Source organism: Orycteropus afer, unplaced genomic scaffold, assembly GCF_000298275.1.
Source record: "Orycteropus afer afer isolate SDZICR_OR568_19922 unplaced genomic scaffold, OryAfe1.0 scaffold00013, whole genome shotgun sequence".
NCBI classification, from domain to species: Eukaryota; Metazoa; Chordata; class Mammalia; order Tubulidentata; family Orycteropodidae; genus Orycteropus; species Orycteropus afer.
Window position 1 is genome coordinate 19644355 of NW_006921600.1, and position 27534 is coordinate 19671888.

The following is a 27534-nucleotide window of genomic DNA, read 5'->3' on the forward strand; positions in this document are numbered from 1 at the left end:
CAAACCACTGACCTTTTGGTTATCAGCCAATCACTAGCCAAATTTGGCTCCATACAAATTTGTTCAGGACCCCTACATTTTGGTGGGCTTGTCTGTAGCAGGAATAGATGAGACGATCCTGCCAACTTGAAGATTCTGTTTTCTAGTCACCAAGGTGTGTATTTGGTAGGTAAGTGTTATTGATGGTGAAGCATCAGGGTAGGGTGAGAGGCATCAACTTCAGAGTAAAAGCATTCGTTTCCCTGGGCCTCCTGTCCCTGACCCCCAGCCCCATTCCAATTTACCTTTGGTTATTTAAGAACTGTCTCTCCAGAGCATACCATGTAAGGCACCTTAGTTCCCTAGGGGGAAATTGATCTTCAAAGAATTTATAATCTAGAGTCAGAGATGAGACAATTACAAAATACTGGTCGATGTATCCTGTTAATCGTTGTAAAAGGTATAAAGAACATGTTCTCAGAAAATCGAGGTCAGAGATGGCACTTTTGAATAGGAAAATCAGGGATGAGGAGGCATTTGAGCTGGTCTTTAAGGAGATGGAAGAGATCTATAGGCGGCAATGTGGGATTGGGGTATGGTGGAGATATTCCTGAAAGGGGAAATAACATAAGTGAAGATGGCAGTGGGTTCAGGTAATCACCAGCTCAGTGGCTCAAAGTCCTGCTGTCTGAACGTATCTGTAGACAGTGAGTTCTTAATTAAGCTGGGGCTTATGGACCCCCACGATGTTCAAGCTGGGGCTTTGAGAAGTCTGATAATTCCTTGAAATACTATGTAAAATTCTGTGTACATATGCGTGTGTATTTTTCTCGAGGGAAGGTCTACAGCTCTCCTCAATTCTCAAAAGGATCTAGTTTCGAGAAAAGGCTAAAAACAGCACTCAAATACCCCCAATAAGAGCTTACCAGTGGGTTTTAGCAAACTCAGAAAGTAACCCAGTGCACTCGTCGGACTTCTAGACTATGGGAGTAGACAGGTCCAAGCAAGTCTTGGAATGCTAGTTTTAAGAGCATACTGCACTTTGCCCATCCTTAATCACCCACTCCCATTTTACAAAAGTAGTCTACCCACCCTTAGGGTCTTTATCGCCCTGAGAGAAATACGGGGAGGCCAGGAATTTCCTTTAGAGATAAGGTGGATGGAAGCTATTCTGCCCCAAGGCTGGCGACACAGAAAATAGAGTCTTAGGTTCCCCGCCCCTCCACAAACGTAAGGTCGAATTCTGGGAATTTCCAAATCAGTTGGCCCGCTGCGGCAGATTTTCCGGGACGCCAGCATGCAGTGCGCGACTCCGTCGCTGGGTGGCGCAGCGCCGGGCGTCGAGCGTGGGAAGCGCGGGCGCGCGGGCGGGCTGAGCTCACACACCCGGGAAGCGGCCGCGGTGGAGTCGGCGTCTGCAGCGGCTGCGCATCTCGCGTCTCCCTCAGGGCGCTTGGGGGACCCCGAGCCAGGTTGCGTAGTCCCGAGGGAGGCGGCTGCGGAAGGTAAGAGCGAGGCCCTAGCCAGGGTGGGAGTGGGCACCACGACTTGGGCCTGCAGGCGGTTTCCGAGCACACCCGGGCTGGGGTTGGCCCCTGGGGGCGATGCCCTGGGCCCGGCCGCGCTCCATTTGGCGCCCCACCCCCGCTGCAGCGCGGCCTCCAGGAGCAGCTGCCCTCTCCGCGTGGGTGGCGATCGGATCCCGGCAGGGAGCAGCCTTAAGCAATCCTAGGCTCTGAAGCCGGCGAACTGGGCCGGGGACACAGGTAAGTAGCCCCTTCGGCCCGCACGTGAGCCCCTGCCCCTCCCCACCTTCCGTTTCTTCGCTCCGCAGTGGGCGTGGTGCCCCTTTGCTGCAGAGGGGGCGCCCGGAGTTGAGGAAAGCTGTGGGGGAGGGTGAGCGGAGAGACAGGTGGTTGAGGGGGCGAGGGATGGTGCACCAAGGCTCGTGATGTTAATACATATTCCTCTTTACGCTTTTCTTCAAGGGGCACGGAGGTATTGGAAGGAGGAGGCGGGAAGGCCAGAGGCTTAGTTCGGGTGAGGGCAGGTGCTGCTGGAGATGCAACTGGTCTCTGGCTCTGGTCAGTCCCTTCACCCCCACCCCCACCCACCCCAGCACACACAGAATAAAGTGTATGTAGCGATGATGGTGGAGGAGTTTGATGAGAACTGTCCCTAAACTGCCTGGGGCAGGCCGCCTGGCTCCCGCATGCTTGTCCGGAGCCGCATACTCCTAGCATTCTGCCGAGGGGCGGGGGTGCCCGCCATTGAAGACGCTCCAGCAACTGCGGCAGCTCCTCTAGGGATAGGGCATGCAGGGAGGAGTAGGGTGAGAGGTCTTCCAGGCCTAGAACCCAGGTTCATGGATGGGTTGGCCAGGATATGGTGGGAGGTGGGGGCTGTAGGGAAAGAGTAATGTCCTTAGCACTCCCTCCCTTCAGCTTTGTTCGGAACCATAGACTAGAATATGAGATTTTGGCGTTTGCCAATGTGTTTAATTTTTTTTTTTTCTTTCTCTTTCGGTTTGTTTTGTTTTTTAGAGGAACAGCAAATGACAGAGCAGAGGGACGGCTGGCCCAGCCAATCCTCAGCCGCTGCAGCACTTGTTCCCCAAACAAACAAAATCTGGTGCAAGGACAGAGAGGAGGGGGCTGCTGGCCCACACTCTCTCTCCTACTCACAGCTTCATGTGGGAAGGGCAGTCTGGCTGCCTTGGAGTGGTGGACAGAGGCTGCCTTGGGCCAGGGTGTTGATGGTGCCACTGCCCCTCCTTGCTGCCCCGCGTGGGAAGAAGAATGCTGTGCCAGGCAAGTCTCTATGTGTGTCCTCTGGTGTGGAAGGAGCAGGTAGAGACAGGGCTGGGGCAGCCAGGGCCTGGTGTTTGGTTGCTTTGGCATTGGCAGTGAGATGACTGTATCTCCAGCCCCTTGGGTTTGGTTCCACCTCTGGCCTGTCCCTGTCCCTGGCACTTAACAACTGTGTGTGTGCTTATTGGTGCCATCATGTTATATAACACTTATATAATCTCCCAGGGTGAGTGCTGTCTCTCTGCTCTCAGGTCACGCAGGCACTGTGTCCGTGTGGGAGGCAGGATATGAAAGCTTGTGGGTGGACTGACTCCCCCCACTCCCAATCTGGCTTCTTCTGATTCTGGGCTTAGAAGAGGGGCCTACTTCACTGTGTGGGGTTGAAAAAGAGGGCTTGGCTGGACAGTTTTCCCTTCTTATCTCTCTAATTTCCCTCACCCAGTAGACCATCTAGTAGAGTGGATGCCTTTCTTGGGCTTTGATTTTGGTGTGCTGCCTAGCATGGCAGGTGAGTCTAGTAAGAAGACTCTCAGAATGGAATGGAAGAATACATGGTACTTGGGCATGGATAGAGAGACAGGGTGAAATTAGCTTTATTTTGAGGGTTTGAGCAAGAGCAGTTAGAAGGGTGGTGGTGACATTTTAAGAAATTTGGAGCAGGCCTAGGGACTAGGTGATGGTCAGGGAAGGGTGTACAGGGAAGTGGATCAAACAGCAAAGATAAACATGGTGTTCTTTTACTGTACTCTCCACTGGGCTGTCCCTGGTTACCAGGGCAACAGAAGCAGTGATGAAAATCATGCCTTTCGTTCAGTGGAAAAATCTGGCTCCTCCTCCTGCCTCTTCCTTCTCTAATTGCCTGCCACCGTTGGGGACAGGGATGTCCCCAGGGATTAGAGAGCCCAATCATGCCCCCCTTTCCCAATATTTTATTATCTCTCCCTTTCCTGCATCCTCTGCCTCCCCCCCAGAGCTTTGGCAATAGGCAGTTGTGTAGGAGTTGGAGTAGATGGAGGGGGAAGGGCATGGACGTCATTGCAGGGCAGGGTGAGCAAAGCGTGGGCAGAGATGTGGATGCAGGAATGACTGGCACATGAGGAGGTCAGGCATTGATCAGCTGGATAAAGCTGAGAGCTTGTTTCTGGGATGCTAGGGGCGGGGAGTGGAAAGGGTGAGTAAGATAACGGAGGGCTTGCAAAACCTGGCAGTCTAGGCTCGAGAAAATAGAGAATAGGAAGGCCTTGATGATTTCTTGTGTGCTCCTGTTTCATGATGAAAGCTGGGATTCATACGTTCAGCATTTCGCTGTGTGCCTACTCTGTTAGGTGAGGTCCAGGAGCTGGGAAGATAGAAGTAAGAAAGACTGGGCCTTGACCTTGAGGAGCTTATCATGGATGGAGAAGGATGAGTATATGGGGGAAGATTAGATTGACATTGCTATCGGCCTGGAATCTGGGGCCCCAGGCAGGAGATTGGCACTATTCCAGACTTGAGGTGATGGATTAGGGTAGAGCTTGCAGGAATGGAAAGGAAGAGGTAGTTCATAGAGCCACTTTGGCTTGGGGACAGGGCATGGGAAAGAGAAGATACAGAGATTTTAGCCTTACTGAGTGTTAGAAATAGAAAAATCAGGGTTCAAACTTACTTAGGGTAGTCATGATTTATTTTTAGACATACTGCCTTCAAAATGATGGCATGGCATCCAAATAGAAATGTTCATGAGTAGGCAAAGTCAGTGGTGGAAGTTGGTGATGGGAAAAGATTTGGGGTAATTGGTATTATGAAACAGTCAGAGTGAAGGTTATTGAGAAGGTTTTGTGGAGAGAGAAGCTCCCAGGGCCTTGGCACATTTTTTAGAATTAGATTAGGTTGTATCCCTTGTACTGTACAAAGTCTTGGACCAGTTTCTGGCTAGTACCCACCTATATCTTCTACCAGTTCACACCCCTTTTTGAAGTTTAATTTCTGTTTTAAGTTTTCTTTTCCCTAGTAATAAATGCTGAGTATGGCTAAAAAGACATATATACACTTACTGCGCCAAGTTGTCTCTCCTTGATCTTTACTGTACCATTCACTGAGCCCTAGGATGTGCTGTGTAGATGGGCACAGTTGGTTCCTTGGCCTCCACCAGCAATGCTGTAAGTCACTTTCTATTCCAAGCCTTAGCGGCTAGTCTAAAGGATCTAGTTTCTTCTGGCTCCAAAACATCTGGATTGGATGTGTAGAGTCTTTTCCACCCTAGCCTGAGTATCTGATGCAGTCCAGGGTTTTTGAACAAGCAGCCGTATTTCTTTGGTGCTTTGTGGAAGGCAGGGGGAATGGCAGGGATTGAGACTTGGTCTCTAAGCTAGGCCTCTGTCTCCAAAGCAGATGGAAGCCCTCCAGGTGATCAGCTTCCTCATGGGTATGCTGGCCCTGTTCCTCTTGGGAGCATGGAAATGCTGGAAGAGCAGGTTTCCCTACTGATTAGGGGTTAGCAAACTACACGTAGCCCGTGAGCCAGATGCCTGTTTTTATAAATAAAGTTTTATTGGAACGCAGACATGCCTGTTTCTTTGTGTATTGTCTGTGGCTGCTTCTGTGATACAATGGGTAGACTTGAATAATTGCAGCAGAAACTATATGACCCTCAAGTCTAAAATATTTATTATCTCACCCTCTAAGAAAAAGTTTGCCAACTCCTGCCATAACCAAACCAAACCAAACCCATTGCTGTTGAGTCAGTTCTGACTCATGAAGACCCCATAGAGTTTCCAAGACTGTAATCTTTATGGAAGCAGACTGCTACATTTTTATCCCACAGAGTGGCTCGTGGGTTTGAGCTGCCAACTTTTTGGTTAGCAGAGAATGCTTTATCCACTGCACCACTAGGGCTGAACTCCTGCTGTAGACTACCATAAAAATACTTGGCTCCCCACTGGGAATGCCTACTATGGCTATTTCAGATTTCTAATGCTTTTGAAGATTCACTCTGAAGATCCTTTGCCACCCCATGAGGAGATGATCTGGCCATTGAGATAGTAGATTATTGAAATAAGTTCAAAGATAGGGATCCTGTATCAAAGATAGGGGTCCTTTTTGTTTTCAGTTCTTCACCTGGAGCATATTCTTCCCCCTCACTGCCCACCTGACACACTCATGTCCCTTTGAGCCAGGAGGCCTGAGTTCCTTAGCAGGGCTGGTTTGTAGCCTTGGTTTAACAAGCTACCCTCCCTCATTCTGATTCCCAGGCCTGGGCAGAGGAGATTGGACTGAACCATACCCTTGAACTGGTAAGGAGAAGGGAAGACTCATCAGCTCTACAAAGCCTATAGCATATTTCCCCTGATACCTTTGCTTTCTTGCTTCTGCTCTTACTGTCCCCTTTAGAGCCAAGGCCCTGGAGATGTGTCTGCAGAGGGAACCTGCAGCACAAGCTCTCTGTTTGAGAGGTTTGTCGGTTTCAAGCTGACCCTCACCTACTCTGTTAGCACAAGGCCCTGTGGTTAGAGTGTATAGGCTGTGTGTGTTGGTGCTTGGGGCCAGAATTGGTGCTCATTATCTTTCAGTGAAGGAGTCCTTGGGTGGTACAAACAGTGAACACACTCTGCTACTAGCTGAAAGGTTGGTGGTTCAGATCCACCCAGAGGAGCCTCAGAAGAAAGGCCTGCTGATCTACTTCCGCAAGGTCAGCCGTTGAAAACTCTGTGCAGTACAGTTCTGCCCTGACACATAGGTCATAATGGGTTGGAAGCTACATGATGACACCTGGCTTTATTTATTTTTTTTAATTCTTGGCGCTAACCTTTATTGAATTTTCACGTGCCCTGATTTCTGCTTTTTGACCTAGTCCTCTAGCTTTTACAGTGTTGGTGAAACTCCTGGCCAGGAACAGGGCTAATTTAAAGTTTTTGCTGCTACAAAACAGCGGCCACATAGCCGTTGGGTCGATTCTTCTCAGGGCTGAGATAGGAAGTGAGACGTGTCCATGGCAAGAGGAAACCACATACTGAGAGTACTGGGGGCAGGGGGTGAGGAGCAGGGGGTTACTGAGGTTTATTCCCAGTGCAGCTGGAAGGGAGGAGTCTGGCAGCGGGAGGAGGGAGCAGACAACCCAGAATAGCAAAGAAGACAGAAGCTAAGCACATCCAGAGCTGCTTTTAGCTGGTTTTGGTAAGCCTGGCTCCAGGAGCCTTACTTCACACGTCCCACTACACACATTTTCCCCAGAGGCTGGGTCCTTGACTCTTCTTTTTGTCCTTACCAGAAACCCTCTCTAAATAGCTTTTCATGTGTAGAGTTTAGGATGATCCCATGCTCCATGGGCTTAAACAAATGGTGGGACAAGTGCACTGACTTGGAGAAACATTCCTTTCATTGACCAGGCATTTGTTAAGATCTGTGATACGTAGGGTACCACGTGAGGTTCTGGAGATACGAGATGAACAGAAGTGATTCAGAGACTGATCTGGAAGGTATATGGACAGTTGAATCAATTCTAATAATGATCCATACTAGATCTGAAGCTTCAAGAGAGCATATCTTGTGGTTTTCTTATTCATTGCTGAAGTTTCAGTGTGGATACAGTGCTTGGCACACAGTAGGCATGTAGATATCTAATTGGCTGACCTGTCCTTGTTTGGTCAGTTCTGGAAATGTGTAGGAGGGATCTGAGTGTGTAAGTGGAGGTAGAAGAGCTCATGCCAGCAGGTATGACATGATTGGGGGAAGATGGACATACGTGAACATACTGGTAATGTGACTGCTGTTAAGGAGGAAGGGAGATAGGAAGGGGTGAAGCCATGAAGGGATGAGAGAATCCATTGGCCATTAGACCATGGGAGAGGAAGTGCATGACTTGCTGCCTAGAGTTGAGTTAGAGGCAGCCAGCATTGGGTAAAGCAGAGGCTAGAGTGGGGAGATGGGGGAGAGGAACCAGACAATGATGAGGGAAGGGAGACTGTGGAGGGAGAGTAAAACCCAAGGTGTTAGGAGACATGGAAGTATCTCCAAGCCTAGGAAGAAAGCATAGATTATGCAGATAAGTAAGGTGAGAATGATGACAATGATGAAGACAGGACTTTCACTTTTGTTCTGTAGGTCTCCTTAGAAATGATGGTTTCAGGTATGACCAGAAATCCCACTGGGCTAGTTAGCTGTGGTGGGGCAGATGCAAGGAAGTTAACTGTGGTTTGAGATTATGGTAGGTACTCTTCTGTTTTTTTGTATATTTTACTATGGAAATTTTCAAATGTATGTGGAGGTAGAGAGGATTAGTATAATAAACCAACATATTCCCATCACCAAGTTTCAATGCATAATCAGTACATGGCTTGTCTCGTTTCATTTAAACCCTAACTCATTCTTTTCTTACCCCATTCTTGAATTATTTTAAAGCAAATCTTAGACATTATCATCTGTACTTTATTGTTATCTTTAAAAGATAATAGCTTGTAAAAATATAACCCTGTAACTCCAGTAGTAGTATTGGATTCCCAAGGTGATGTAAATGGTTAAGTGCTTGGCTACTAACAGAAAAGTTAGAGGTTTGAGTCCACTCAGAGGCACTGTAAAGCAAAGGCCTAGTGATCCACTTCCATAAAAATCAGCCATTGAAAACCCTATGGAGCACAATTCTACTCGGACACACGAGATCACCATGGGTAGCGGTTGACTTGACGGCAGCTGGAATTGGAATACTATATTACATTTTGGAAAAACAGAACCATTCCTAAATATCATATGGCAGTGTTTAAATTTCCCTGATTGTCTCATTTTTTTTTTTTTTTAACAGTTTCTTTGAATGTGGCTCCAGAAACAATTCACACATTTCATTTAGTTGATGATAAATCTCAAAATTTCTTTTAATAAAGATTGTGGTCATTGTAAAAGAATTGATATTTTATACTTCTGGTTTTTAGATTTACTTAGCTGCCTCTTACCACTAATCAGCTGCCAACAATAACTTAATCTTGAGTTTTTGAACCATATTGTGAGTTTGAGCATTGTTAACCATCCCTTTGTTTTCATACTTCAATGTAACTAGTGAACTATTCTTTTCAATAAATACATCTTGAGAACTTGCTGTGTTTCAGGCACTGTTCTGGGCATGGGATACATATATGCCTGTGAAAAGACAGGCAGGGCCCTGCCTTCATGGATCTTCAGCCTAACTGCCTGAGAACTGTTTGTGGGTCTGCTCACTGCATGTTCTCCTCATGTGTTTACCCCAGCTGAGTTGTGTGTGGCCATCACCTCAGTGCTGATAGATCTGCCATATTTTGTTGTTGTTGTTAGGTGCTGTTTAGTTGGCTCTGACTCATAGCAACCCTGTGTATAACAGAATGAAACACTGCCCAGTCCTGTGCCATCCTCACAATTGTTGTGTTTGAGCCCATTGTTGTAGTCACCATATCAGCCCATCTCAGTCTTCAGTCCATCAGTCTTCTTCCTTTTTTCTGATCCTCTACTATGATGACCTTCTCCAGAGACTGGTCCCTCATGATAACCTGTCCAAAATATATGAATGAGATGAAGTCTTGTCATTCTTGGGTTTGGTATTTGTATTCTCATACTGTTTTTTATTTCATGGAGCTGATAGGTGGTGCCCCTAAAACTTCAGGAAGCCAGGTGTGACTTCTGTGGCAGGCCCTTGTTTCACAGCCATGAGACCTATATCCTGTCAGTGGTGCTGACGTGGACTTCGTGTGTATTCATTTACTACTATGGGACTTGAGTCTTTCTAGCAATGGAAGTTAAAATGGAGAGCTTACTTTACTGATGAATTGTAGAGAGACTTAAAGAAAGTATCTGAGAGGTGCTGTAAAATTTTAAAGGGCTTGAAAAATGCTGAGACTCCCTCCTCTCCTAGATCCTTCATTGTAGACAGAACATAAATATACCATGGTATTCATCTCCTGTCACTGAAGGCTACGTAGTTTAGAATTTGATGATAGGTTTTATTTTCTTCCAATTTAGTGGACTTGAGTTATTTTGATCATGTACCCTTGTTGGGTAAAATTTTTGAGCAACTCCCCTAGAAAGAGAGAGTTTATAATTTATATACACTATTGTAATACTAATGAATTATACATATTATAAAACACAAAAGAAAAAATAAAAATGATATCATATTCTACTATCTCTGGGTGGCACAAACTGTTTATAGTTGGCTACCAGCCTAAAGGTTGGTGCTTTGAACTGACCCAGTGGCACTGCAGAAGAAAGGTGTGATGGGCTACTTTCATTAAGAGCATAGCCAAAAAAAAGCCTTATTTAGAGCTCAGTTCTTTTTTTTTTTTTTTTTTTAGGATTTGGGTGAAGATTTACAGAGTAAATTCACTTTTCATACAGCAGTTCACATATACTTTGTCTCATGTCATTGACCAACATTTACAATGCAGCAGCTCCCCTCCCACTTCCTCCCCATAGTTACCTCCTCCCAGTGTCCATCCCTTCATACTCTTCTGCACCCTGAGCTATCTCCCTGTGCATAAGCAGCTCTTCCTTCTCCCATGATTGTTCTCTCCAGGGCGTGTGTCTACTTGAGGTAAATGTTTAACTCACATGCCTGTACTTTGTTTGGCTGGAAACCACAGTTGTGGGTTCAATTCCAGACCTGAAGGGCAGCTAGGGGCCATAGTCTCAGTGGTTCCACCAGGCTCCATTGGACCAGCAAACCTGGTCCCCACCTTCTTCTTCTTCTTTTTTTTTTTTTTTGCCTCCAAATGATTTTGAGTTTTGTTCCACATCGTTCTCCCTCTTTGTGCAGGATCTCCTACATCCCTTCCAAGTGGATGGCAGTGGTAGCTGGGCACCATCTAGTTCTTCTGGTCTCATAGTTGTATAGGTAGAGCTCAGTTCTGCTGTGAGTTGGAATTGACTCTGCCCATAAGGTTTCGTTTTATTACTTTCCCTCATACATCAACTATTTGAGGTCCTGTCTGAGGGCAGTGCTTCTACTTTACGTGACATTTCAACCCCTCTCATGTGTTCAGGGACACCACTCTTAATAATTCTCCTCCCTCTTTCTTGAATCACCAGTTTTTTCCTCTCTAGTAGGTCCTTTCCTTCAGCACACTGCTATTCATTTCATCTTAAAAAACCTTATTTGCATAGGGAGATAGCTCAGAAGGCAGGAATGCGTGGGAAAAGGAAGACGACACGGGTAAGACGTAACCATAGAGCGAAAGTAGGAAGAGAGCTGTTACATTATGGGGAATGCAATCAATGTCATGAAACAACATGTGTATGACCTGTTGCATGGAAAATGAATTTAACCCTGTAAATTTTCACCCACATCACAATATAAATAAATAAAACATCCTTTGACCCCCACCTCTTACAGCTACTCCCCAGCTTTTCTGCCCCTCAAGAGGGTTTTCTGTACTTGTGGTGTTCAGTGCCTCTATTGAATCACTCCAGTCAGACTTTCCCTACCATTCCACATGAAACTGCTTCTGATAAGATCAGTAGTGACCTCTACACTACTAATCTAGTGCTCACTTCGTAGTCTTCATCATACTAGCTCTGCAGCAGCATTTGACACAGCTGGTCATACTCTTTTCCTTGACACTCTTCTCTCTCGACTTTCAGACATATACTTCTGCTTTTCTGTCCATCTCTTTGGCTGTTCCTTCTCAGTGTCTCATCTCTGATCTCTAAACACGAGAACGCCCTGAAATACCTGTTCTCTCTCTTTTCTGATTTAATGCCATCAAACAGGCATTAGTGATCCTCTGCTGTCTCATGGCTTTATACATCGTCTATGAATTATGTCTGGGTTTGCTTCAAAGTAATCCTGAGGGGTGAGGCAGAAGGTGAGATCAACAGGATTGGCCATAGATTGATAATTGTTAAAGCTGGGTGATAGGTACCTGGGGGTTCATTGCACTGTTTTCTCTAATTTTATGTATGTTTTATATTTTTCATAATTATAGTTAAAAAAAAAATCTACATAGTGATGATCCCCAATTATTTGTTTCCAACCTAGCCTCTTTCACATTCTACAGGCCTGTGTATCCATCTACTTACTTAACATTTCAACTGAGATATTACTAGACATTACACAGTTAATGTGCCCCAAACTGAACTGATTTTCCAACCCAAACACGTTCTTTCAGTCTTTCTCTTTCAGTTATGAGAATGCCATCTTTCCATTTGTTCAACCCAAAGACCTGTGCTCATACTTGACTTCTCTCTCTCTCATATATCCTCCATCCATCCCATCAGCAATCTTGTTGACTCTCTTGCAAAATATCTCCAGGATCTGACTTACAGAACTACTTCCATTCCTCCCACCTTCATCAGAGCCACCATCATCTCTTGCCTGCTTCTCCTTTGCCGCTTACAGTTTGTGCTTCTGACAGCAGCCAGAGAGTTACACTGTGCCCTCTTGTGCTCAGAACCCTGCAGTGCCATCTCTTCTTGCTCAGTATAAGCCATAGTCCTTAACGGTGATCCATAATACCCTATCATGGGCAATCTACTTCCATAGAGATACCACCTCGGAAACCCAAGGAGGGGTCGCTATGAGTCAGGTCCGACTTGATGGCACATAACAACAACACCACCACTCTCTAGTAGATATAGAATGTGAGTTATTCACGAGAGCTATATAGGTTAACTTAAAATTTTTAGAGTAGCCACATAAAAAAAAGTGAAAAAGGTAAAATCTATTATAATAATATTTTTTATTTAACCCAGTGTATAAAAAATGTCATCTCTGAGATATGTTACATTGTTTTTTTTCATACTAAGTCACACTTCTGGCACATTTCAACTTGTATTAGCTATATTTCATGTGCTCAATAGCTGCACATGGCTAGTAGCTACCACATTGGACAGTGAAGGTCTGTCTGATTTGGCACTATTCTACCTCTTTATCTCTTGCTCCTCTTCCCTTCTTTCACTTTGTCACAGCCACACTGGTCTCCTTGCTGTTCTTCAGATAAAGTAGTCATTTCCTGTTTTGGAACCTTTGTACCTTCTGTTCCCTCTGTTTGGAATGCTTTTCCTCAGATAGCTCCATGGCTGACTCTCTTACTTCCTTTGGGTCTGTGGTCAGATGTTAAACCTTCTCATTGGGGCTTCCTCCTCTTCTGACATTCTCCAGCATTCCCTGGGTCCCTTCCTTGCCTTGTTTTTCCTCCATAGAACCGTCACCACTTAACATACTACAAATTTCTGTTACTTAGCCTGTATTTTTCTCTCTCCTCACTGGAATTTGAACTCTGTGAGAACAGGGATTTTTGTTAGTTTTGTTCCTGCTGTATTTCCAAAATAGAGAACAGTGCTGGGCACATATAAGAGAGAGGTAGATGTTTGTTGAAAAATTAAACAGGATGAATTAATAAAAATAACTCTTTTTGAGTAGGAACAGTGGAATTGTATTTGCTTTATTGTTTCACAATCTCATTATATTTTGGGATATATCAGTTTGAGGGTCTGGTTGAAGTTAGGGTGTTTTGAGGAGACTGCACAAAGATGTGTAGATCCTCATGGCAGAAGCATGTCCTTAATTGTGCTTACTTAAGCATGATCCTTGTTTTTCAGTCACAACCACTAATTTCTGCAAAGATTGACCAACTCCAGATAGTACATTTCTGCTATTAGTTGTTATTGCAGACTCATTGGAAGGTTTTGTATATTTTTATAGGTTTAATAAATGGGTTCAAGACCCCTGAAACACTTCGTTTTGCAAGATTTTAAAACCAGCTTGGATATTCTGTTTTAAGTGTATGCATAGATTAGAGATATTAGAGGTGATGTCCTTACATTAAGGAACTCTGGTGGTGCAGTGCCTAACGCATTTGGCTGCTAACCAGGTCAGCAGATTAAATCCACTAGCCGCTCCATGGAAGAAAGATGGGGCAGTTTACTTCTGTAAAGATTTACAGCCTCAGAAACCCAGTGGGGATCACTGAGTTGGAATCAACTTGATGACAGTGAGTTTGGTTTAGAATTTGGTCCTTACATTAGATTTGACACTTTATCACATACTAGTGGAAATGATTTCCAAATGTCTATTTTTAAAATAGCTCTTTTAAGAAGTAATACTTTCTTACCCAAGTTTTAAATGTCACTTTTACCTTAAAGGGACAGCTTGTCCCTTTATTCATTTATTTGTTTGTTTAAAAATACCCATTAAGTAGTGTTCTACTGATGGGCATTCATTACAGAAAAAAAACAGTTGCTATTGAGTTGACTGCAACTCATGGTGACCTCATGCATGTGAGAGAAGGACTGTGCTTCAAAGGGTCCTCAATGGCTAGTTTTCCAGAAGTAGGTCACCAGACTTTCCAAGGTGGACTTGAATTTTGAGCTTTTTGATTGGCAGCTGAGCATGTTACCCATTTGCACCACCCAGAGACTCTACTCATTAGAGAAGAAGTCGGTAAATCCTGGAATCCTTGTTTCCTGGTAAAATAAAAAATAATATATAATTCCTTTTTAAGTTGAGCAACTCTTTCACGTAGTTTGCTATGAGATAACTAGTAACAGTGGGGTGAGGCGATATTCAGGTCTCACCATCTCATTACAAAGGACTGTCATTTATTGCATTGAAGATGGTATCTTTAATGTGCTTAACTGGGTACTTGTAGACTATAATAAAGTACATAGACAACTGGCGGTGCCACTGCATTTTGGGTCTCTTATTCAGATATATAGAGGCTTCCTCTACCTTAAATAGCTGTGACTGACAAACACACGGATTGAAGGAGTACACCAGTGTCAATTCATATATTAAATGATAAACCAAAACGAACCAGTTGCCACTGAGTCAGTTCTCAATCACGGTGAGCCCATGTGTGTCAGAGTAGAACTGCTCCATAGAGTTTTCAGTGGCTGATTTTTTTGGGAAGTAAATTGCCAGCCCTTTCTTCCAAGGTGCCTCTGGGTGGACTCTAACCTTCTGATTAGTGATCGAGCATATTAACCATTTGTGCCTCCCAGGGACTCCATCTTAAATAATAGTAAAGTTTAATTTCTTAGCTTTAAAGAAAAAGTAAATATAATTAAATAGTCTAACATTTTTCTTCACCCCAGTGGATCTTATACATGCCACACCAGGGACCATTGCTCTAATTGTTTCTCCTACATTAACCTCACTTCCTAACCAGTCTTTAATCTACTTGAGGGCAAAGATAAGTCATTTCTGTTGCTCATAGTGCCTAGCATAGCACTGGGTTTCAAAAATATTTGCTTACTAAATCTTGACTAGATCTATTCTCTGTGATTTTATTACAGAGTATAACTGCCCCATAGGGTTTCTTAGGCTTTAATCTTTATAGGAGCAGATCTCTAGGTCTTTTTTTTCCCATGGAGTCACTGGGTGGGTTTAAACTGCTGGCATTTAAACTACTTAACATTGTGCCACCAGGGCTCCTTTCCAATACCATAAGAGTATATTTGTTGGACAACTAAGTCCAGCATCTAGATTTCTTTGGTGGCTGCCAGATCCCATTCTTTTGACAGTGTTGAAAGCTTTTATGACGTTGGGGAAAATAGCATTCACAGTCGTGATGTTTTTACTTTGCCTGATTCTGGATCTGACAGGTACAAAGATGGCAGCTGCTCCACTGACATGTTGTAATTTAGAAGGTAGGTGGTTGTGTTCAGATGCTGCTCTGGAAGTGAGCTAGCAGGGGCCGTGGAGGAGAGCGAGTGGGAAACGATGGCCAGGATAGCTAAGCTAGCCAGCTATCTTCTTAGAGAGGCAGTATGTCTTTACAGCATTGTGGCATGTCTTCAGCCCATTCCACATATGCTGAAAATGCTTGTGCAGACGTCCAGGCTGAATGCTTCTCTAATACCTTGACAATCTAGGAGGATGTATACACTTAGAATTGTTTTTCCAGATGCCGTGACCAGAAGCACAATTTAAAAGATGAGTGGCTGGACCAAGAACTGCAGGCTGTGGCAGGAACAGAGGCCCTCTGTGCTTTCTGCTGCAGCAGAGACCATCTCCCACTGTCTGCTGGACCCTGTGTCACTGAGCAAGACTTGTCTTTGTTTTACTTATCTTTGCTTCTTAGACCACTAGTTAACCATCAGCATCTGCTCATTGATGTACTTTTGGATAGGTCCTCCTATGTGAAAGGCATTGTGTCCATTTCCTTTTTTGGGATGGGGATGAGAGGAAGGAACATGGCCAAGGTGAATGAGACATGGTGTTTGTCCTCAGGAGCTAATGGGTTAGAGAGGGAAACAGTTGCATACACCTGAAACAGAAGACAGAGCATACAGAGGAACATGAATGAAGTTTCATAACATGTTCTGTTAGCCAGGAGCAGGGTAGAAATTGAGAAACGTCATGGAACATGAGGAAGAAGATCTCACCTGTCTTGTGCATGGCTGTGTCCTCAGAGCTTGGCACAGTGTGATACGTACCAGGTGCTCAGTAAAAACCTATTTGTTAATAGGTAGGTGGTAAAGATGAATAGAACTTTACCTGAAAGTACACATGCAGAGGTAGAGATGAAGGAGGAAATAATTTGTTTGGACAAGGTGGTCATTGTGCTCTGAGGGGTGTATATGATAGAGACGGTGTTATATTGGGAAGTTAGGGCAGTCTTGGGAGGGTGTTGACCAGCTTTCTAAGGAATTTGGTTTCAGTGGTTCTTAACCTCTTGTGTGCTCATTAAGAATTGCATGGAAGCTATAGTTCTTTGCTCTAGGAAAACAAGAAAAATCACAGTACATGCTTTTGCATACACCATCAGGAAATTCACAGATCCCAATTTATAAAACCTTATACAGTTTGTAAAAGGAGCTCTGGTGGACGTAGTGGGTAAGCCATTTGGCTACTAACCAGAAGGTCAGTGGTTCAAACCCACCAGCTGCTCTGCAGGAGGAACATGAGGCAGTCTACTTCCATAAAGATTTACAGCCTTGGAAATGCAGTGGGGGTTGCTATGAGTTGGAATCAGCTTGATGACAGTGGGTTTGGTGTTTCGTTTTATAGTCTGTGAGAGAGTCCTTGGGCGGTACAAACAATTAATATGCTCAGCTACTAACTGAAAGGTTGGGAGTTTGAGTCTACCCAGAGGTGGAAGAAAGGCATTAGAAGAAAGGCCTGGTGATATCCTTCTGAAAAAATCAGCCAGTGAGAAACCTGTGGAGCACAGTTCTCCAAGACACATATGAGGTCGCCGTGAGTCAGAGTCGACTGGTAAATGGTGTAGGCTGTGGAGTCATTGTCAAATGCCTTTTTGTTGTTGTTAGTGACCATGGAGCCGATTCCAACTCAAGGCGACCCCACACTCCAGAGTCTTTGGGAATTAACTCAGAGAAGTGTATACTATGCAGGCTTTCTGGGTTTGGAGGGCCCTGGTAATAATAGGCCCAATAGTGACACCCTTGAGCTATGGGAAGCAGTGGAGAAGGGGAGGGTCCCTGTACTGCTATGAGTGGAGGGATCTAATGTTTGCTTCAATTAGCAGGGGACAAAACCCTTACCTGGAACCAAATAAAAAGAAGAAAAACACCTTTATAAAGCATTAATTCAGAGGTATGAAGTACTTAATGCCAGCTCTCTGTGACACGGTTTCCAATTCAGGTACCCACCAAACAGTAATTACAAATGCAAACAAGCTATATGTTATATTTCTAGGAATGGTAAATGTGAAAAGGAGTCAGTTTCATATCATACAGTATATGATTTGGAGAATTCCTTAGCTGTCCTGATCCATCAGGGATGCCTGCCTGGAGGAGGCAGCAGCCAGATTTTTACTGGCTGCTTAGAAAACCAGAAAGATTGGGCTGAGAATGTTTTAAAATTGGATCATTTTTGTTTCAGTTGCTATAAAGATTCCTATTAAAACGCCTGTGCATCTTCAGTAAAAACCAAAAGGAAAAATCTTTTTCTGTCCTCTAGGACTCTGTAGCATGTCAGATATACAAATAGGCCATTTAGAGAAAAACAATGTGGGCAGTACAGTGTTGACATTTCTGCCTTTATGTGTCATAGGTACATTCATCTGTGGAGGGGATGCGGTTGAGGAGTGGTGAGGTAATGCTTTATCCCAGTGAACAGTGTGGATTGAGAACCAGCCCTGCCCAAACCAAAAAGGCTGGGCTAAATCCTGGGCCAGCATCAGAAGGCACCATTGGAGAGGGAAGAAGAGAACTTCTGAGCTCCCTGAACCCTGAGCAAAACCTGGGGACTCTGGGGCAGCCATTGCTTGGTGCATATCCCAGGGAAGGAATTTGGCAGTTGGGATTCAGACTCTTCCTCACCTCTGCTGATGTTTGCCACTTGTGTGCTTACTGGAAGTTTGCTTTGCAGGGAGGAGATTAGTTTGTGAAGGAGTTTTACAAGTTCTTTTGAGGAGAAAGCTCCTCTCCCTTTTTGGACTGCTGGTCTAGATGCCTTAATGGGTGGTGACATCAATTTAGTGGGTTGAGACTAGCATTTAAAAAACAAAAGATTATAAAATACTGGATTGCATAGTATGTAGTTAGGATGAATATGCTTGCTTGGAACCTTCAGTTGTAGAGCTGTGTCGTCGTTGTGGGTGCCATTGAGTTGAATCCCACTCATAGCGACCCCATGTGACAGAGTAGAACTGACCCAAAGAATTCCTTTGCTGTAATCTTTTTTTTTTTTTTTTTTAATTGTGATTTGGGTGAAAATTTACAAAGCAAATTCACTTTCCATACCGTTTGCTGTAATCTTTACAGAAGCAGATCACCAGGTCTTTGTCCTACATAGAGGTTGGTGGGTTCAAAACACCAGCCTTTTGGTTAGCAGAAGAGCATGTAACCACTGTGCCACCAATGCTGCTTTATTTAAATATATAGAGAGATACACACCTATGCAAGTGCACGTGTATGTCTGCTGGGTCACCATGTAAAATTTATTTCTTACTATGTGTCAGGGTCTAAAAAGTTTGAGTAATACTGTCCTAGAAGGAGTTCTTTGCTCTTTGAGTAGACATTGGGTTCCGGCCATTTCCCCAGACCATGTCTGTGGAGACAGATGTAGTGAAATGTCTTTTTTTTCCTTTAAAAAAAAAAAAAAAAAGCAGCCGGAGTCAGGCTCTCCCAGCGTGATCCTAGGCCTGTCTGCGGCTGCTTACCCACTCACTCCCTGCCCCCACCTCTCTGTGCCTGGTGTCTCATGCTGCAGAGGAGTTGGGGAGAGAAACCAGGAAAACCTTAACTGGGGAATAAGAGCAAAAGTACCTTTGACATCAGTTGTCTTTCCCTCCCTAATCACCTAGGGTACGATTCCCTAGAATGCAGCTTCTCAAGCCCCTTGTTTCTTTTCTCTCGTGGTTCCTGGTTTTGTTAGCTATTTCCTTAGAGCGTGTGTGTGTGTGTGTGTGTATAATTTTGTTTTAGCGGCAAATCTTTCTTCCCTGTATATCAAGGGCAGGGCAGGGTGAGGAAGTCATCTCAACTCTTGACTTTGCCCTGTTCTCTGTTTCTCAGATTCATTGGGTAGGGAGGTTAGAGTTCATGTGATCTGGGGCAGATGCTGGTGGATTGGAATGAGCTGGCTGCCCCTCAGTGACTCCATTTAGATCCATGGTTCCCCCAAAGGAAAGGAGCCTTCTTGCATCACATTTGCCTTGCCTTCCATCAACTGCACAGGCTGGCTTGCCAAGCACTGACCCACTTGTCTTACCTCAAATAGAGGTTTAAGTTAGGACCTTTAATCTGTAAGAGGCTTACAGCCTGTTGGTGGCCAGCTGCTCTGGACTCCCATGTGGGCAGAGCTGGGTTTTGCTTGGTGTGTTGGGTTTAGGGAATCAGGAGGGTCAGTGGCTTCATAGCAGGAGTGACCAGAGAAATGGACTCACTTGTGAGGTTGGGGACTGCTGACATCTTGGGGATGTGGAATTGTTTGTTTGGCATTCCTTTTGCTGTGGGCTCTTGTACAGATACACCCTGGGAATGGGTAGGTAAGGTCTCTGGTGATGGAATGGGCTGGTGATATGTCCTTGTATCCATGGTGTGGGGAGCTCAGGATTCCCTGGGCCTTGGGTGCTGGCTCTGTTTCTCCTGGGCACCAAGCCTGGTTCCTTTGTGCTGTGCAGTTGGTTCTGCTATCTCAACATACATTTTCATTCCACAAATATTTATTAATTAATGACTGTGTTCCCAGCATGGTGCTAGGTGCAATAGGGGGCACACAGAAGTATGAGGATTGAGCTCTACCCCCCAGTTGCTCATGGTCTGTTTGAAGAGACAAGATGAGTTCATACCAAAGCATTCAACCTTCCTGTAGGCAGATCATTATTTGGCTGGTAGCTGCTCAGGGTAGCAAATTATAAAGTTCCAGAGTAAAAGACATGGGGGTACATGTTGGAGACTTGAGAAAGCAGTCAAAGCTGGGGCCAGAATGGTAAAATAATTTAGAAAGATGTGGAGAAGGGAGGACATCGAAAGTAGGAAGAATGATAAGAGAACAAAGACAGAGAGGGTGCTTCTTCTGAAGTCAGATCACTGGGAAGCCTCTTTTGCCCTCATCCCTATTTTCCCTCCCCCTCTTCTCAAAATAATCGCAGTTTCTGTCTTAGAGACTATTCGTTGGGCAGCATGAATCCAGTCTTTGCACTACCTCTCTTCTCTTCGTCCTCTTTATCATTATAACAGCAATAGTGTTGATTCGTAACTTTTCTTGAGCACTTAACAACAGACCACTGTTCTGTGTACCTTACAGTCTGTCTCATTCAGTCCTCTGAGATAGGTGTTACAGATTGTTGCATGCATTGTATAGTTGATGACATGGAGACATAGAAATTAAATAACTTGCACAGGGTCATATAACAATGGAGTGGTTGGGTCAGGAACCCTCCTCTCCAACCCCAGTCTGAAGGCAGAACTTCAGGCAGGCAGAAGCCAATGAAGACAGAACCTCATGCTCTTAACCCAAACTCGTGTGAACATTAGAATCACCTAGAGAACTTTTAAAATTTCTAAAGTCCAGACCACACACCCCAGACCAACTAAATCACAGGCATCAGTAGTTTGTTAAGCTTCCCAGATGATCCCAATGTGCAGGTAAGGTTGGGAACCATGATTATGTGTGTGTGTGTGTGTGTGTACATATATATGTATTTACATACATATATACACACTCACACATACATATGTATATAATATACACACTTTAAAACCTAATGCCTTTGAGTAGATTCCAACTATTAGCAACCCCCACAGGGTTTCCAAGGTTGTAAATCTTTACAGAAGCAGACTGCCTTGTCTTCCTCCCACAGAGTGGCTGGTGGGTTTGAACTGCCAACCTTTTGGTTAGCATCCCAGTCCTCTAACTATAGCACCACTAGAGATCCTATAAATATAAACATATATAAATGTTGTTGTTGTTGTTGTTATATGCCATCGAGTCGGACCCGACTCATAGCGACCCCTCCTTGGGTTTCCGAGGTAGTATCACTACGGAAGTAGATTGCCCCATCTTCGTTCCAAGGAGTGGCTGGTAGGTTTGAATCACCAGCCTTCTGGTTAGCAGTCAAGTGCCTTAGGCACTATGCTGCCAGAGCGCCTATAAATATGTATGTATGTATATAAACCTATATATGTGAAAAATTTATGTTTTTGTTGTTGAAAATACACAAACAGAAAGGACACTAATTCACCAGTTTCCGTACATACAGTTCAGTGACCTTGATTATATTCTTTGAGTTGTTTGAAAAGGAGGGCAACTGTTCTCATTTTGCTTTTCCAGATTGATCCTCTTCCATATTAACATGAACTCACTGCTAAGCTATCTGTCTGATCTTTTGACTTGTCATCAATTTGATCTCCTATAGATAGTTCTTTAGAAGATCCCAATGCTCAAGGCAGGTATTTTTTACTAGTTAAGCTAAACTGTTGTTTGGTTTTAAAAGATGTCAGGATATTTTTGGGTTAAGGTTTTAAAGATGATCTGAGAGCAGTGGTTTCAGGGGTTCCTCTAACTTCAGTGGCACCAAAAAATGTCCAGATTGCATGAGATTTTGAAATTCTGAGAAACCACTATCTTAACCTCTCTGTTTTAGTGTCTCTGAATACTTGATTGAATGCACTTTTATCTTTAAGATTATCCAGAACATTACGTAGGGATCTTCCTCCAGGATGTCATCAGGGTGTCCCTCTGTACCACCCACTATCTCATATGTGTAACTCCAAGCTCTTGTCTGAGGGAACAGGACCCCTTCCTGCCCTTACATCTGTGATAATCAAAGAGTGAAGTCTGTGTGGAGTGGGCAGAGGGAAGGGTGTTTCCTGTGGGGTCAGTGCCCTTTTGTTACTCTCTATGCCGCCTTGGGGGCAAAGACTGCTATCAGAACTCTGGAGACACTGGACTGTGGTTTCTCACGTCTTCCTTTGCTCTGGGCCCCTGACTTCAGCGGGAAGGGGGAGGGTCACATGAGGGCAGATCTCTTCTCGACAGGTCCCGCTCCTCTCTGTCTGTCCCCGCGTGAACTTGAAATGGACACGAAGAGCAGAGTGGTTTGGGTGGCTTGGAACAGCACTAAATTTAGCAAAACTGTAGCTGGTGAGGGGCCGGCTTGTAGTGAGCTAAAGCTAGCCCCAAGTGGACTAGATTTATAGTCAATGACGTAGTTAACATCCCCACTGCTTGGGCAAGTCTGTGATTATACAAGCTCTTTCAGTTTCTAAGGCCCAGAAGCTTCTCAGCCCATCCAGGAGGACTTGGGTGTCTATAAGCACCTCCCTAGTTTCTGCTCCTCTAGACTTGGCTTCTCCCCCACTGCTGATGTTGATCTGGGGATTTGGTCTGCCATCCCTCTGTTGTGTATCTGTGGAATTCTGACTTCAGTACCTTGCTTGCCTTGGCCCACACATTTTTTCATACCTTTTGGCAATGTTGCCAACCTTGACTCCCAAGGCCCTAGAGGATAAGACTTGAGCTTTTATAGATTTTTCTCTTAGGACATCTGGAATCCTCAGGATAGCTTTTTGTCAAAGTTGGTGAATGCAGGAAAGGGAAGAGCTGCGATGGTCCCTTGAACAAGGTTTTGAAGAACTGGGATATACTTTCCACCTTTCCAGCATGGTTATTTATAAACCCAACACACGAAGTGAGCTGTGATGGGAAGGCTGTGGGTGGGCTTTGAGACTCTTTAGAAGTTGCAGATTCCTCTTTGGTCGATGAGTCTTCTGATGTGGGTTGTGTCTGGGAGGAGACAAGTTTCATGAAATTGAGAGTAGATGGTCTGCTGGTGAGAAAATCTTCACCGCTTCCTTTCTCAGATGTGATGGCAATGCCTTACTTGCCTAGGGTAGCTTGTTTCCTCAGTGCCCAAGGAGATAATGACCAGGCTAAATTTCCTCAGCTCTTTCCAGAGTAGATTACATTGATTGTCCAGGGTTGGGATCTTGTCTAAGGAGCTCTGGTGGTGTAGTGGTTAAGAAATTTGACTGCTAACCAAAAGGTCAGTGGTTCAGACCTACCAGCTGCTCCAAGGAAAAAAGATGGAGCAGCCTGCTTCCATAAAGATTTACAGCCTTGGAAACCAAATGAGGATAGCTATGAGTCGGAATTGATTTGATGGCAGTGAGTTGTGGTTTTTTTTTTTTTTTTTTGAGATCTTGCTTATGTGACTTAATTTGTTAGTATAAGGCAGTGGTTTGTAGCCATAGGAAAGCTTGCCTCCTAAGGGACATTGGGCAATGCCTGGAGACATTTTTGGTTGCCACAGCTGAGGAGGAGAGGGAGGATGCGACTGACATCTATTGGGTAGACTCCAGGAATGCTGCTAAATATCCTATAATGCATAGGACAGCCCCCCACAACAATTAACTGTGCATGCCAGAGTGTCAAGTAGTGCTGAGACTAAGAAGCCCAGGTATCATCTACTGTTGAGTTGAATCTGACTCCTGGTGACACCTTGTGTTACAGAGTAGAGCATAGGGTTTTCTTGACTGTAATCTTTACAGAAGCAGATCGCCAGGCCTTTCTTCTGCAACACTACTGGGTGGTTTCAAGTCACCAATCTTTTGTTTGGTAGTTGAGCACCACCAGTGGACCTCCTAACATTGATATAGTGGTATAGTTTATAGAAATGGCATTGAGGTGTCTTTTCATTCAGCTCACTGCTTCTGTTGGAGATTTTTTAAAACTAGGAACCAACTAGCCATCGCTTTCTTCCTTTGTTCCCTGATCCACCTTTTCCTCAGCATTTGCAGTGAACCCTGTTCGTGAAATACTTGTGTCTTATAATGATTATAGGAGCTCTGCTGGCTCCTTAACACAGGTTAAGGCATTCGAGTGCTAACCAGAAGGTTGGTATGAACTTACCGGCCGCTCTACAGGAGAAAGATGAGGCAGTCATCTTGGAATTAGCCTTGGAAACCCTGTGGAGCAGTTCTGGTGCATCCTGTTGGGTCACGATGAGTTGGAATCCATTCAATGGCAGTGGTTTTTTGGGGTATAATGATTATATTTAGGGAGTTGTTTATACCACATGGGGTGTGTTTCCCATAGAATACCACTTGTTAAGCACACATGTATTCCAAGTAGGCCTTATAGGGAGATTTGTGTAGCTGTGTTGCTGGTGCATATATACAAGCTATGATCTTGACATAAGGTGCTGATACTTTGAGATAAACTTTAAGAGTAACAGGGAAGCCATTCTAGGCCAACATCATGTGGGTTTGTTAGGAGTCTAGCCTAGAGCTGTTTTTTTCCCTCTTGGCACCACTGAGGTGTTTGCTGTGTCCTGCAGAACTGACTTCTACTTGCTAAGGTTCTCTTAAAGGCAGGAAACACATATTCCTTGCCCAGGAGAACATGATGTTGCGTCCCAGATAGAAGTCTCCGCCTGTTTCCAGATACCTCAGCTGCCTGCTGCATCTCTCATCTGCCAACAGCATTCTCCTGCAGTTGGCAAGGTTGATTTAAGGCAAGAACAAGGGAATGAGAAGTCTTCCAAAGTAAGGACCTTAGATTGCTCTAGATGATAAAGGGATGTTAATTATGTGTGGATTCTAATGCAGTGACTTTTTTAATTTCAGGAAAACTTTTAAGGACTCTTGAGTTGTGATGTCAGAGAGTCAAGGTGTGAACAGAACTCTATGATGTGGGCAAAGTAGAGGAGATGGGAGTGGTGTGGAAAGAGTTTGGCAGGGCAGACACCAAGGTAAAGCAGACAACCTGGGAAATACAGAGGCTCTCCTGGAGTGCAGTTGACATCCTGCCCCCTGTTCACATCTTTGTGTTATTTCTTTGCCTCTAGCACATTTACTTAATTTTTATGTGTCTGGCGGGGAGAGGGGCAAGTAGATTTTCTGATGAGGCCATGCCAAGCAGAAAGGTAATTCTACTTAAAAGTCCAAACCTTTGCTGTTGCATTGAATCTGACTCATGGTGACTCATAGTGACCGCGGAGGACAGAGTAGAACTGTCCTATAGGGTTTCCAAGGCTGTAACCTTTATGAAAGCAGACTGCCACATCTTACTCCCATGGAATGGCTGGTGGGTTTGAATCACTGACTTTACTGTTAATAGCTGAGTGCCTATCCACTGTGCCACCAGGGCTCCTCCTAATTCCACTTAGGGGAGTAAATAATAATTTACAAATGACTTTAGAGTTACCTTTTTGCTTTTTTTGAGTTTACAGTCTTGCTGTTGTTGAGTGTCATCGAATTGATTCCGACTCAGAGCAACCCCATGTGACAGAGTAGAACTGTCCCATAGAGTTTTCTATGTGGCTGTAGTTTTGGTGGTGTAGAGGGTAAGACATTTGACTGCTAACCATAAGGCTGGCAGTTCAAAGCCACCAGATACTCCATGGGAGGAAGATGAGGCAGTCTACTTCTGTAAAGATTTATAACCTTGGTGACTCAGTGAGGGTCATGATAAGTTGGAATCGACTTGATGGCAAGGAGTTTGGTTTTTGGAATCTGTATGGGTGCAGATTGCCAGGTCTTTTTCCTGCAGAGCCACAGGGTGGGTTCCAACTGCCAGCCTTTCTGGTAGTAGCTGATCATTGAACTGCTACACTAGTATAGCTCTTTTCTATCTTCCTATATTGGTGGAAATCACCAGGGAAAGGATTAAACAACAGTCCTTGATATTCTGAGAGTTTCAGTTCACTGCTTCCCTTAATCTCATGTAAAAAATTGAGATGACAATTGTGGGCTCAAGGAGTCAGGTTCTAGATGACTGCTATTTTAGCTGGCCACTAGGGATTTCGTAACTAAAAGCCCCAGAAGTCCTGTTCAATGATGGTAAATATTTGAATGGATTGAACAGATCAGCGTGTGTGTGTTTAGAAAGTCACACCCAGTAGAGAAAGAACCTCCCTGTAAGGCTGGTTTACTCATCCCTGCCACAGGTCTGAGCACACCCAAGGCTATATCCTCTTATTCCACGATCAGCTGAGGTCACTTCCTTGTGTACCAAGGCTGCCCACACCCAGCCACTGTTTCCTGCCCTGGGTCAGGAAGTGCAGATCACTTTTCTCCTAAACTCTTGGTACGACCTTCAGTCATCTATCAGCATTCTGGATTCTTTTGACTTTGTTCCTGAGCCACTTCACAATTTAGCTCCCGTCTTGCTTCTTAGATCCTGAACTTGTCTTTGAGTTTCTAGCTTCTGCTTGGGAGTCCTTGCTTCTAGGCCCAGTTACTTCAGCACTCTGATAAGAATTTAAGCTCTAGATTGCTGATTTGGACCATATCCTCTCCTCCGTCCCTCACTCATTTTGCCTTTTGTTCCCTTCACCTCTGGCCACCACCACTTCTGTCTCATTAAAAATCTTACATGTTCCTCATAAAAATCACTTCATATTTTAACATATATTTCTAACACTGTGTGTTTTGTGCTTATTCTCATAGAACATAAATCTTGACAAACTGACTTGGAGTTTTGAAAAAGTATGTAGTTTATATGGTACAGAAGTTGTATAAACATTTCCATAGTATATTAAAATGCAAATGGAAAAGTGATCAGAAATGTATCTGTGTCTTTTAGATTTTGTGAGCAGAGATGGTAGGCACTAAAATCTGTTGTTGAGGTAACAACCTATTTGGATAAATGCCCATTTTCTCCATTTTTTAAAAAAATCTTTTTCATTAACTTTTTTTTCCAGTAATTTTTTTTTTTTTTAATTGAGGTATAATTTATATAAGGAGCTCTGGTGGCACAGTGCCTAAGGCATTTGACTGCTAACCAGAAGGTTGGCGGTTCAAACCCACCAGCCACTCTGCAGAAGGAACGTGGGACAATCTACTTCTGTAAAGATTTAGTGCCTCAGAAACCCAGTGGGGGTTGCTATAAGTCAGAACCAACTCAATGGCAGTGAGTTTGGTTTGGTTTTATAACATATGTACAGAAAAGTGAACAAATCATTAAGTGTTCAGCACAAAATGAGCACACTGTGTAACCAGAACCCAGATCAAGAAAATAAACAGAACCTCAAAAGATGCCTTATACTTCTTTCCAGCTAATAACTGCTTGTCCAAAGTAGCCATTATTTTGACTCCTAAAATCACAAATGAATTTTGCCCATTTTTCAACTTGATATGAAATGAAGTCATGCAGTATGTTCTCTTTTGTGTTTGGCTTCTTTCACTCAGCATTTTGTTTGTGACATTCATCCGTGTTGTATGCTGTTGTAGTTTTCTATTTTCATGCTGTATAAAATTTTGTTTTATTATTGTTGTTGTTGTTATGTGTCGTCGAGTCGACCCCGACTCATAGCAACCCCTCCTTGGGTTTCCGAGGCAGTATCACTATGGAAGTAGGATTGCCCAACCTTCCTTCCGAGGAGTGGCTGGTGGGTTT

The 27534-nt window shown here is 44.2% G+C and overlaps 1 protein-coding gene across 1 annotated transcript in view; it reads right to left on the bottom strand.

Annotated features, from left to right (window-relative positions):
• Positions 1–1063: 1063 nt before the first annotated feature.
• CD46 (CD46 molecule) overlaps positions 1064–27534 on the bottom strand; it is a 127998-nt gene continuing 101527 nt past the window's right edge. Inside the window, exons 8-10 of the mRNA XM_007953785.2 lie at positions 1792–1863; positions 1210–1475; positions 1064–1090 (exon numbers count right to left, since the gene is read on the bottom strand). Coding sequence (XP_007951976.2) covers positions 1064–1090; positions 1210–1475; positions 1792–1863 — 365 coding nt within the window. The remainder of the gene's footprint in view (positions 1091–1209; positions 1476–1791; positions 1864–27534) is intronic.